This window comes from Salmo salar, chromosome ssa01 (assembly GCF_905237065.1).
Source record: "Salmo salar chromosome ssa01, Ssal_v3.1, whole genome shotgun sequence".
In the NCBI taxonomy this organism is placed as follows: domain Eukaryota; kingdom Metazoa; phylum Chordata; class Actinopteri; order Salmoniformes; family Salmonidae; genus Salmo; species Salmo salar.
In genome coordinates, this window is record NC_059442.1 from 6,098,668 (window position 1) to 6,111,560 (window position 12,893).

The window sequence follows — 12,893 nt, forward strand, 5'->3', positions numbered from 1 at the left end:
CACACAATACCTCATAACGACAAAGCGAAAACAGGTTTAGACATTTTTGCAAGTTCATTAAATATAAAAACATAACTTATTTACATAAGTATTCAGACCTTTTGCTATGAGACTCGAAATTGAGCTCAGGTGCATCCTGTTTCCATTGATCATCCTTGAGATGTTTCTACAACTTGATTGGAGTCCACCTGTGGTAAATTCAATTGATTGGACATGATTTGGAAAGGCACACACCTGTCTATATAAGGTCCCACAGTTGACAGTGCATGTCAGAGCAAAAACCAAGCCATGAGGTCGAAGGAATTGTCCATAGAGCTCCGAGACAGGATTGTGTCTAGGAACAGAACTGGGGAAGGGTACCAATACATTTCTGCAGCATTGAAGGTCCCCAAGAACACAGTAGCCTCCATCATTCTTAAATGGAAGAAGTTTGGAACAACCAAGACTCTTCCTAGAGCTGGCCGCCCGGCCAAACTGAGCAATCGGGTGAGAAGGGCCTTGGTCAGGGAAGTGACCAAGAACCCAATGGTCACTCTGACAGAGCTCCAGAGTTCCTCTGTGGAGATGGGAGAACCTTCCAGAAGGACAAGCATCTCTGCAGCACTCCACCAATCAGGCCTTTATGGTAGAGTGGCCAGATGGAAGCCACTCCTCAGTAAAAGGCGCAAGACAGCCTGCTTGGAGTTTGCCAAAAGGCACCTAAAGGACTCTCAGACCATGAGAAACAAGATTCTCTGGTCTGATGAAACCAAGATTGAACTCTTTGGCCTGAATGCCAAGCGTCACTTCTGTAGGAAACCTGGCACCATCCCTACAGTGAAGCATGGTGGTGACAGCATCATGCTGTGGGAATGTTTTTCAGCGTAAGGAAGTGGGAGACTAGTCAGGATTGAGGGGTAAGTTGAACGGAACAAAGTACAGAGAGATCCTTGATTAAAAACCTGCTCCAGAGCACTCAGGACCTCAGACTGGGGCGAAGGTTCACCTTCCAACAAGACAACAACACAAAGCACACAGCCAAGGAGTGGCTTTGGGAGAAGTCTTTGAATCTCCTTTCGTGGCCCAGCCAGAGCCCAGACTAGAACCCGACCTGAAAATAACTGTGCAGCGTCATTCCTCATCCAACCTGACAGAGCTTGAGAGGATCTGCAGAGAACAATGGGAGAAACTCCCCAAATACAGGTGTGCCAAGCTTGTAGCGTCATACCCAAGAAGACTCAAGGCTGTAATCACTGCCAAAGGTGTCTCAACAAAGTACTGAGTAAAGGGTCTGAATACTTATGTAAATGTGCTATATGTTTAAAAAAAAAAATAAATTAGCAAAAATGTCTAAACCTGTTTTTGCTTTGTCATTATGGTGTATTATGTGTAGACTGAGGAAAAAAATTATTTAATAAATTTTAGAATAAGGCTGTAACGTAACAAAATGTGGAAAAAGTCAAGGAGTCTGAATACTTTCTGAATGCTCTGTAGATGGAAACACAGATCCCAAAAAATAACACTAGAGCTTACATTAACATAATCACTGGCAACACACTGGTTCTGTACTGGGAAAAACCCAATTTCTGTACAAAAGGCTGTGGATAAATGCTTATGTAAATCAGTTCATTCAATATTGGTCCTTCAAGCCGGGTAGAAATAACACAGAGAATCTTATCCAAAGTTGCAATTTGTCACATTTTGGAGCGAACAATGAAATGCACAAAGAAATGTGAGTTATAGATCTGTCATTCATCGAAAGCAAGTCTAACAAGCGGTAGATCTGTTCTATGTGAGCAATTATTTTTATGCTTCCCGTTTTTAAATTTGTTTTTTTTGAGTGTTTTACTTTTGGTTTTGTACACCAGCTTCAAAACAGCTGAAAATACAATATTTTTTGGTTATTTAAAATATATTTCACAGCAGTTAAGATGGTACAATGATTATCTAGTTTTTGTTTTGTCACACTGAAATTAGGCGAACTATTTTAATTTTAGCAACCAGGAAATGGCGACACAATTTCTGCATATTGCACATTTTAAGTTCAAAATAAACCCCTAGCCTCTCCACAACCCAGGCACTCCTTTGGGAGCCATACATGTTTCGGGGCCATACATATTAAGTATCTCAGAGTAGGAGTGATGATTTCCTAGCCACCGTGCTTCTACATCTGCATTGTTTGCCATTTGGGGTTTTAGGCTGCGTTTCTGTACAGCACTTTGTGACATCGGCTGATGTAAAAAGTGCTTTATAAATAAATGTGATTGATTTAGGATCAGTTTAGCCTTTTCGATCACAATGATAAGGTAACATGGACAGGAGGACCTGCTTTTTCTAGATCAATTCTCCTACTGTGCAGCTTCTCAAATGTGGGCCTGTACAGTAGAATAGCAAAACTACAACTACCAATCTCGTCACTGGTAGAATAATAGAAAATTGCAAAAGGCCAGATTGGTCATGACCCTCAGGGACTCCAAAGACCTGAAAATACAAGGTGCCATGATTTTAGGTCAGAACACAAAGGAAAATGGTTTGCCACCAATGCCGTCAACCAGGCTGAGAGCAGACTGCAGCACGGTGGACATAGTGGGTAACATCTACCAAGGGTCAAAGCGAACACCACCGAAAGGAGGCACCTGCTACAGTAGGAAGTCAGAAAAATGGAGGAGGAACAGAGTAGGGCCAAAATAGTGGGGTTGGGAGCCTGGACAAGGTGGGAAACAACAGAGAGGAATCTCTTGGGGTGTGGAGGATGGAGCCTGCCAGAATCCAGTTTCTGTTAAGATCCGTCTATGACATGCTCCCATCCCCCCCACTAACTTACATAGGTGGGGCCTCACTGCCCTCTCGGGCAACAAACCTGGCACCGTGGCGCATGTTTTAACATCCTGCACTGTCACCCTCTCCCAAGGACACTACAGATGGAGGCATGACCAAGTTGAGGGAAACTGGACGACATCCTCGAGAAGGAGCGGAGGAAAAAGACAACAAAGGTCACTGCATCAGCTTTTTTTTTCCCAGGCCTTGAGAAAACGGGTGAAGCCAGTTCCAGGAAGTACGGCATCCTGGAACAAGCCAGAACATGGGAGATGTGTGCTGACCTGAACAGACGGCTGAGCTCCCCCCCCCCCGGCATTGTTGTCAGCACTCTCCGTCCAGACATCATCATATGGGAAGAGAAAAGAGAAAAAGTTGGTGATGGTGGAATTCACAGTGGCCTGGGAAGACAGGTGCGAGAAGGCATACCTGCACAAGGAGGAGTATGAAATCCTGGCAGATGATGAGCGAGGCAAGGGGCTTCCCAGCCCTATCAACATGGAGGATACTTTCCGCTCTGTGCATCAAAAGGAAAAAGACAGAAGATCTGTGGTTCAGCGCCTAGCAAGCACTGTCCTGTTGGTTGTGGTTGAAAATATCTGCACCAAGCTAGAAACCATCCAACAGGCAGGCAGTGATTTGGCCAATCAATGTGTGGACTCACTATCTTGAGGACATTCCAGGTTAGGAGTTGAAACGTCCAGTGATAGGTGGACCTGGCTGATGACGTCTGTGTATCACAAACAGTGTTTGATTGCTATCAGGTACTGAGATGCTTTATTACACCCAGAGCCCCTGGAATTTACATTCAGAATCCGTTGTACCTGAGCACGTCGTTTAGAGAGAGTTCTGGGATGAACTTCTTTAAGATGTTGACCTGAGCTCCGATGAACACCCCTCTGTACATCTCTCCAACACCATACACTAGGTTATTCATCACCAGCTTCTGCAGACCTCTGGAACACACACACACACACACACACTTTACAGAGGAGAGAGATACATAGAGAAACAGCAGAGATACATGTCTGCTTCTATCATCCTGCAGAGATATTTATCAAGAGAAAGAAGCCCAGAGGTTCCATGAAAATCTACATGAACTTGGATACCAGGTGGATTTAGTCCTCATGGGGAAGCTCTCTGCTAGATTGAAATGAAATGGCATGTAAAGGGGAAGCTCTCTACTAGATTGAAATGAAATGGCATGTAAAGGGGAAGCTCTCTCTACTAGATTGAAATGAAATGGCATGTAAAGGGGAAGCTCTCTACTCGATTGAAATGGCATGTAAAGGGTAAGCTCTCTACTCGATTGAAATGGCATGTAAAGGGGAAGCTCTCTACTCGATTGAAATGGCATGTAAAGGGGAAGCTCTCTACTCGATTGAAATGGCATGTAAAGGGGAAGCTCTCTACTCGATTGAAATGGCATGTAAAGGGGAAGCTCTCTACTCGATTGAAATGGCATGTAAAGGGGAAGCTCTCTACTCGATTGAAATGGCATGTAAAGGGGAAGCTCTCTACTCGATTGAAATGGCATGTAAAGGGGAACGATAAGTAAGAGAAGATATTAAACCAACCTTCCAAATATGACACCTAAATGACATTGCATCATAACTTCTAAGTACAATACCTGAAAGAGAGTGCATCTACAAAGTCCCGGGCATCGAAGTCGTACAGCTTGTATCCCTCTCGTTTAAAGGCCAGGACGGCGTTGGGACCCAGCCAAACACTGCCGTCCATCCGCGGGGTGAAGTGGACCCCCAGGAAGGGGAACTTAGGGTCAGGAACCTAGAGACATGTCTCTCTATCAGTGCATTTCTCTAACAGCACAGGTCTGACATTCCTTGAATCACAAAATCAACCTTAGCCTCTCTAGCCTAGGCACTTGTGTAGACCAGTAAGAAAAATGTAAGTCGACTCTGGATATGAGCGTCTGCTAAATGACTAGAATGTAAATGTTGTATAGGTGTGATAGGCCAGGTAGCTATAAAATTGTGACAATGCTATCAGCCTATCTAATCCTTTCAGATCTAAGTGCCGTTAGGGGCTAAGGGTTGAGAAACAAGGAGAAAATAGAGGCCTTACAGGGTAGATGGTGTTCTAGAGGACTTACAGGGTAGATGGTGTCCTAGAGGACTTACAGGGTAGATGGTGTCCTAGAGGACTTACAGGGTAGATGGTGTCCTAGAGGACTTACAGGGTAGATGGTGTCCTAGAGGACTTACAGGGTAGATGGTGTTCTAGAGGACTTACAGGGTAGATGGTGTCCTAGAGGAGGACTTACAGGGTAGATGGTGTCCTAGAGGAGGACTTACAGGGTAGATGGTGTCCTAGAGGAGGACTTACAGGGTATATGGTGTTCTAGAGGACTTACAGGGTAGATGATGTTCTAGAGGACTTACAGGGTAGATGGTGTCCTAGAGGAGGACTTACAGGGTAGATGGTGTCCTAGAGGAGGACTTACAGGGTAGATGGTGTCCTAGAGGAGGACTTACAGGGTAGATGGTGTTCTAGAGGACTTACAGGGTAGATGGTGTTCTAGAGGAGGACTTACAGGGTAGATGGTGTTCTAGAGGAGGACTTACAGGGTAGATGGTGTTCTAGAGGAGGACTTACAGGGTAGATGGTGTTCTAGAGGAGGACTTACAGGGTAGATGGTGTCCTAGAGGAGGACTTACAGGGTAGATGGTGTCCTAGAGGAGGACTTACAGGGTAGATGGTGTCCTAGAGGACTTACAGGGTAGATGGTGTTTTAGAGGAGGACTTACAGGGTAGATGGTGTCCTAGAGGAGGACTTACAGGGTAGATGGTGTCCTAGAGGAGGACTTACAGGGTAGATGGTGTCCTAGAGGACTTACAGGGTAGATGGTGTCCTAGAGGACTTACAGGGTAGATGGTGTCCTAGAGGACTTACAGGGTAGATGGTGTTCTAGAGGACTTACAGGGTAGATGGTGTCCTAGAGGAGGACTTACAGGGTAGATGGTGTTCTAGAGGACTTACAGGGTAGATGGTGTTCTAGAGGACTTACAGGGTAGATGGTGTTCTAGAGGACTTACAGGGTAGATGGTGTCCTAGAGGAGGACTTACAGGGTAGATGGTGTTCTAGAGGACTTACAGGGTAGATGGTGTCCTAGAGGAGGACTTACAGGGTAGATGGTGTCCTAGAGGACTTACAGGGTAGATGGTGTCCTAGAGGAGGACTTACAGGGTAGATGGTGTCCTAGAGGAGGACTTACAGGGTAGATGGTGTCCTAGAGGAGGACTTACAGGGTAGATGGTGTCCTAGAGGAGGACTTACAGGGTAGATGGTGTTCTAGAGGACTTACAGGGTAGATGGTGTCCTAGAGGAGGACTTACAGGGTAGATGGTGTCCTAGAGGACTTACAGGGTAGATGGTGTCCTAGAGGAGGACTTACAGGGTAGCTGGTGTCCTAGAGGAGGACTTACAGGGTAGATGGTGTCCTAGAGGAGGACTTACAGGGTAGATGGTGTCCTAGAGGAGGACTTACAGGGTAGATGGTGTTCTAGAGGACTTACAGGGTAGATGGTGTCCTAGAGGACTTACAGGGTAGATGGTGTCCTAGAGGAGGACTTACAGGGTAGATGGTGTTCTAGAGGACTTACAGGGTAGATGTTTCCCCGGACCAGATAGTGTTTCTCAGGCTTCAGGACTAGGTAATCTCCTCTGAAGGGGACAATGCGAGGGTCTGGACTGCAGCCAGAGATCTGAGAGAGGCGGTCAGAGTACAGACCACCACAGGTCAGCACATACCGACACCGTACCTCCTTACCCTGAGGAGACCACACACACACACACACACACACAGACGTTAGTTACAGCTTAAAAACAAAAAGTTCTCATAGCCATTTCCATGGCATTTTACTAATTTAGCACACAGACAGACAGACAGACAGACAGACAGACAGACAGACAGACAGACACCTACCTTTGAGTCTCTGATAGCGATGGGATATTTTATTCCTGAAAGTTTTTGAAGATAAAAAAAAAAAAATCACAAGTGCATCCCAACTTTTCATCAAATCTCTGAGGTGAGGAAAGTATGGAACAAATACCATCAGTGTTACCAGCGGGGCTTTCCTTCACCATGGCCATGTCACTAGCCTCATATTCAGTAACCACGGTCCCTCCAGCCTCCTGGAAGTCTTTGGCGTATGCGAGTGACACCAGCCTCCAGTCCACGATGCCAGTGTAGGGAGAGTCCAGGGCCATCAGACCCTGAAAGGAAGAGTTTAACCATAAACTGTTAACACTGATACTCTACCCTGGGCTGTGTACCAAATGGCACCTTTTGTCCCTAGAAAGAGCACTACTTTTGACCAGGGAATATGACGTAATTTCCAAACCAGGCCATAAGTAGTGCTCTGTATAGGCAATAGGGTGTAATTTCAGACTCAATCCTGGACTTTCACTATGAAGCACCTTAGTAGAGACTTGAATGCCATCTCGTTCACACTCTCCACCCTTCTCTCTCACCCTGCAGTAGGGCTCTCCCTCTCTCACCCTGCAGTAGGGCTCTCTCTCACGCTCTCTCTCACCCTGCAGTAGGGCTCGCTCTCTCTCACGCCCTCTCTCACCCTGCAGTAGGGCTCTCTCTCTCTCTCTCACCCTGCAGTAGGGCTCTCCCTCTCACCCTGCAGTAGGGCTCTCTCTCTCTCACCCTGCAGTAGGGCTCTCTCTCTCTCTCACCCTGCAGTAGGGCTCTCTCTCTCTCTCTCTCTCTCTCTCTCTCACCCTGCAGTAGGGCTCTCCCTCTCTCACCCTGCAGTAGGGCTCTCCCTCTCTCACCCTGCAGTAGGGCTCTCTCTCACGCTCTCTCACCCTGCAGTAGGGCTCTCTCTCACGCTCTCTCACCCTGCAGTAGGGCTCTCTCTCTCTCTCTCACGCTCTCTCACCCTGCAGTAGGGCTTCTCCCTCTCTCACCCTGCAGTAGGGCTCTCTCTCTCTCTCTCTCTCACGCTCTCTCACCCTGCAGTAGGGCTTCTCCCTCTCTCACCCTGCAGTAGGGCTTCTCCCTCTCTCACCCTGCAGTAGGGCTTCTCCCTCTCTCACCCTGCAGTAGGGCTCTCTCTCTCGGATCCCCTTGGCGTCTATCATGGTGAGGTCACGCACGTTGTTCTTCTGTCCTCGCTCGTACAGCGCTTTGAGCCTGGGAATCTCCTCTCGCTCCACAGCGACGATCAGCTGCCAACACAAAGGCCAAGCCGTAGACATGACCAGAAAATATTTTTGTGATCAACTTTTTCTTTATTTTTCAAAGAACAACAGAAAACACCACATAGGAGCCGGAATGATTATACAGGAAGAGACCGTATTATACAGGAAGAGACCATATTATACAGGAAGAGACCGTATTATACAGTGATATACAGGAAGAGACCATATTATACAGGAAGAGACCGTATTATACAGGAAGAGACCGTATTATACAGGAAGAGACCGTATTAATTGGTGATATACAGGAAGAGACCATATTATACAGGAAGAGACCGTATTATACAGTGATATACAGGAAGAGACCGTATTATACAGGAAGAGACCGTATTATACAGGAAGAGACCGTATTATACAGTGATATACAGGAAGAGACCATATTATACAGGAAGAGACCATATTATACAGGAAGAGACCATATTATACAGGAAGAGACCGTATTATACAGGAAGAGACCGTATTATACAGTGATATACAGGAAGAGACCATATTATACAGGAAGAGACCGTATTATACAGTGATATACAGGAAGAGACTGTATTATACAGGAAGAGACTGTATTATACAGGAAGAGACTGTATTATACAGGAAGAGACCGTATTATACAGGAAGAGACCGTATTATACAGGAAGAGACCGTATTATACAGGAAGAGACCGTATTATACAGGAAGAGACCGTATTATACAGGAAGAGACCGTATTATACAGTGATATACAGGAAGAGACAGTTCTATACAGTAAGAGACAGTATTATACAGGAAGAGACAGTTCTATAAGTAAAAAAATGTTTTTGCATTGTCACATACACCGGATAGATGCGGTGAAATGTGTTGTTTTACAGGGTCAGTCATAGTAGTACAGCGCCCCTGGAGCAAATTAGGTTGAAGTGCTTTGCTCAAGGGCACATTGACAGATGTTTCATCTTGTCGTCTCGGGGTGTTCGAACCAGCGACCTTTCGGTTACTGGCCCAACGCTCTAACCGGCCCAACACTCTAACCGGCCCAACGCTTTAACCGGGCCCAACGCTCTAACCGGGCCCAACGCTCTAACCACTAGGCAAGAAGCCAGGACCCTGTAAACCAGTTGTTGCAGGTAAATACAATGAAATTAGACCATAAATACTAATCGCACACCGAGCTACATCAACCCCCCCCCCAATGATCTGATTAGTGATTAGCATTGACATACTCTCTGGATATACTGTAAATAGTATACCGGTTATGGTGAAACGTGTCATGCACAAACTGTGAAACGATACTAGCAAATACTACGATTTATTTATTTATTTATTTAACCTTTTCAACATTATTCAACCTTGGAGGTTAGAAACCTCCTTTTGCGAGGGGGACCTGGATAGAAGATCATACTAAATTCAGCTACAACGACAATAGGTGCTTTAGGGGAAGAGAATACTTTGAGGTCCAAATCCAAGCCATACGTCTACTCATCAATATTTACAAAACCACGGTAAACAACAACATCTACAGCCCTAAGGCCAAACCCGATGTTAATTAGAGAACTCACCTTTCCACACCTCTTATAGGGGAGTCCTTTCTTGTCCAGGTATTCGTAGGCCATAGTGGCCCCTTTGCCACAGAGACGGGCCTTCAGAGAACCAGGGGTATAGTAAATCCCACTGTGGATCACACCACTGTTGTGGCCGCTTTGGTGGACGGCTGAGGACGGGACACGGAACAGTGTTAATTCCCCAATAAAGGTTGTAGGGAAAAGGAGCACAAAGAAGAACTGTGGAAATAACATAGCAACGTGTTTGGCTGATGGCTAATACCAGGACAGACTGGCACAATAGAAACTTGTTTTCCTTGTGAAAATGTTTTCCGTTTGGAACAGTGCATAAAAATGTTTTCGCAACGGTGTCCGACTAATGAATGCACCCCAGGCTAACATGAACGTCAAGTTAGTGACCCCTCCCTCCCTCCCTGCCCACCACGTACCCAGGTCCTTCTCCTTCTCCAGCAGAATGAAGCTAAGCGTGGGGTGTCTGAGGATGAGCTCTCTGGCTGAGGCCAGGCCCACGATGCCTCCACCCACCACAGCCACATCACACGTACTGAAACACAAAGGCATGTCATCAGGGACGCGTTCATTAGTAGTCAGCTTTAAGGGACAGGTTCATTAGTAGTCAGCATTAAGGGACAGGTTCATTAGTAGTCAGCATTAAGGGACAGGTTCATTAGTAGTCAGCATTAAGGGATAGGTTCATTAGTAGTCAGCATTAAGGGACAGGTTCATTAGTAGTCAGCATTAAGGGACAGGCAAGGGGGTCATTAGTAGTCGCCCCTTAATGCTCAGTGTCATCCAGGACACTGCATTACCCCATTTTCAAATAGTTTCTACCGTCAGGCCCACATCCTCATCTAATCCAGGAATGATCCAGTTAGAAACAGAATGCTACCTAACAACAGAATAAATTCCAGAAAGAGGTCATCACTTCGTATTCATACTACTCAGACACTTAAAGTCACTTTAAGGTGACAGAACTTGTATTCCTGAAGTTACGGATACTAGTGTCGTGGTTCCATGCTATTCAGGAGCTCCGTGGAGTGGACCCGTCGTGTCCGGAAGTAAATGAGTCATTCATTGTAGCCATTGGCACCCTGTAGAGTTGCTATTTTCTCGTGACAATTAACTTGTGACATTCCTGGGTTCCTCATTATATTAATAAAAAGTCAGATTTAAAAAATCAACAAATATGAAATAAGTTAAAAAATTTAAATAAAAAAAAAAGGTTAAAAGTGGTACAAGACTGTGTACATATCTGGCTGTGTTGGTAAAATCACTACATATCCCATTGAGCCAAGTGGGGAGAAGCTGCCCGTTGTTATAGTTCCTAGACCAGTCAGAAATGTCTAGCTACGCTAAATGGATCTCCAAACTGACACTGGATCCACGTTAAAGTAGCAAATCATATCCTTCGCCACGACTATTCAACAAAACAAATACATTATTTTTAAGTTTATTTCCAGCAAATGTCTTAGTTTACATGATAGTATAACTAGTAAAAAGAGTTGAAGTTGAGGGTTTATTTATGAAGTTTGACAATGAGGATGTAAACTAGCATAGTTCAGCTAGTTTAGCCAGGGAAAACGAGGAGCTTGGGGACTGGATATAGACGGGCACGAGGTTCATTCAGGAGACAGATTGTAGTTTTTATGCTGACAGCAAAAAATTCAATTCAGAGAGACTGAAATGAATACAAATATTTAAGGAGAGCGAATCGATATACAATCCTGAAAATCAGCTGTAACTGTCAATAGTAAAACAACGCTTATAACGATATTATTAATTCATACATTTTTCTCACCAATTACAATTTTGTTTAATCGCTGCAACTCCCCAACAAGTTTGGGAGGCGAAGGTCGAGTCATGCGTCCTCCGAAACATGACCTGCCAAACCGTGCTTCTTAACACACGACCGCTTAACCCGGAAGCCAGCTGCACCGATGTGTCGGAGGAAACACCATTCACCTGACAACCGAGGTCAGCCTACAGGCACCTGGCCCACCACAAGGAGTCACTAGAGTGCGATGAGACAAGTAAAGCTCCCCCCGGCCAAACCCTACCCTAACCCAGACGACGCTGGGCCAATTGTGCGCCACCCTATGGGACTCCCGATCATGGCCGGTTGTGATAAACCCCGGGATCGAACCAGGGTCTGTAGCGACGCCTCTAGCGCTGCGATGTAGTGCCTTAGACCGCTACGCCACTCGGGAGCCCATAAAAAAGGTTTGTTTTAAAACAATGTTTGAGTGAAACTGAAACCCAAAACTTAAAAATGGTGAAGTTGCTTCCGGACACGATAGACTCCTCCTCACCACTCAATTGAAGGCATCTTTACTTTTACTCAAGTATGAAAATGGATAGTCTAGGCAGCCACTAAAGGCCTTCACGGATCTCCACTATCGTCTGGGCTTGGTGAGCACAGCCGGTAATACACGTGTCCCCCGGCGACCGGTTCATAAAACATTCTCCATTCAGGCTGCAAAGGCTTCAATTTCCTCCTTAACTAGATGAGAAGGTGGGGGAATATGCATGAAACTCCAGCACCATGCTAGAGTGGCTAATGCCTAGGCTACTTCCTGATGTTACGGATGGGTTCAGCCAGGGGTAGTCTGCTGCAATATGATTGGCTGAACGTGGGCGCGGGTTAATGTCGAGAAGGTGGAGAAAAAAAAGGGTTAAATATAGGTAATTTCTTTATCAAATACAATTTCTCACCACTATCCAAGGGGGCTAATGCCTAGGAATGGTACTTCCTGATGTCGCGCCTGCGTTCAGCCAATCACATTTCAGCAGACTGGCTGAACACAGGCGCAACATCAGGAAGTAGCCTAGGCATTAGCCACTCTAGGATAGTGGTGGGAAATCGTGTTTGATGAAGAAAGTAAGCATATTTAACCCTTTTTTCCCGACCTTCTCGACATTAACCCACTCCAATTTACCAACCGCTCGAACAGATCCACAGAAGATTCCATTTCCATCGCTAATCACAAGGCCGTAACACATCTGGACAAGAGGAACACCTATGTGAGAATGCTGCTTATTGACAGTTCACCATTCAACACTATTGTTCCCTCCAAGCTCAGCGCCCTGGACACCACCCTCTAGAACTGGATCCTGGACTTCCTGACGGGCAGACCATAGGCTGTGAGGATTGTCAACACTACCTTCACACTGACTCAGGGCCCCCCCCCAGCGGTGTTTCCTCAGTCATCTGCTGTACTCCCTGTTCACCCATGACTGCGTGGCTTTGCATGACACCAACTCCATCATCGAGTTTGCTGACGACACAACGGTTGCTGCAACGATGACTCAGCCTATAGAGGAGGAGGTAAGTGAAC

At 45.8% G+C, this 12,893-nt stretch overlaps 1 protein-coding gene across 2 annotated transcripts in view; it reads right to left on the bottom strand.

The window, feature by feature from the left end:
• The window catches only part of l2hgdh (L-2-hydroxyglutarate dehydrogenase), a 30,241-nt gene that overhangs the window by 4,579 nt on the left and 12,769 nt on the right, over positions 1-12,893 (bottom strand). Inside the window, exons 2-11 of one of the 2 annotated variants that reach the window (XM_045709117.1) lie at positions 9,987-10,102; positions 9,556-9,707; positions 7,869-8,000; positions 6,872-7,034; positions 6,745-6,779; positions 6,422-6,589; positions 4,427-4,584; positions 3,621-3,752; positions 3,461-3,526; positions 3,098-3,313 (exon numbers count right to left, since the gene is read on the bottom strand). In XM_045709117.1, coding sequence (XP_045565073.1) covers positions 3,481-3,526; positions 3,621-3,752; positions 4,427-4,584; positions 6,422-6,589; positions 6,745-6,779; positions 6,872-7,034; positions 7,869-8,000; positions 9,556-9,707; positions 9,987-10,102 — 1,102 coding nt within the window. In that variant the 3' untranslated portion in view covers positions 3,098-3,313; positions 3,461-3,480. Of the gene's footprint in view, positions 1-3,097; positions 3,314-3,460; positions 3,527-3,620; positions 3,753-4,426; positions 4,585-6,421; positions 6,590-6,744; positions 6,780-6,871; positions 7,035-7,868; positions 8,001-9,555; positions 9,708-9,986; positions 10,103-12,893 lie in introns of those variants that run through there. The other variant, XM_014195232.2, reaches the window with a different exon arrangement.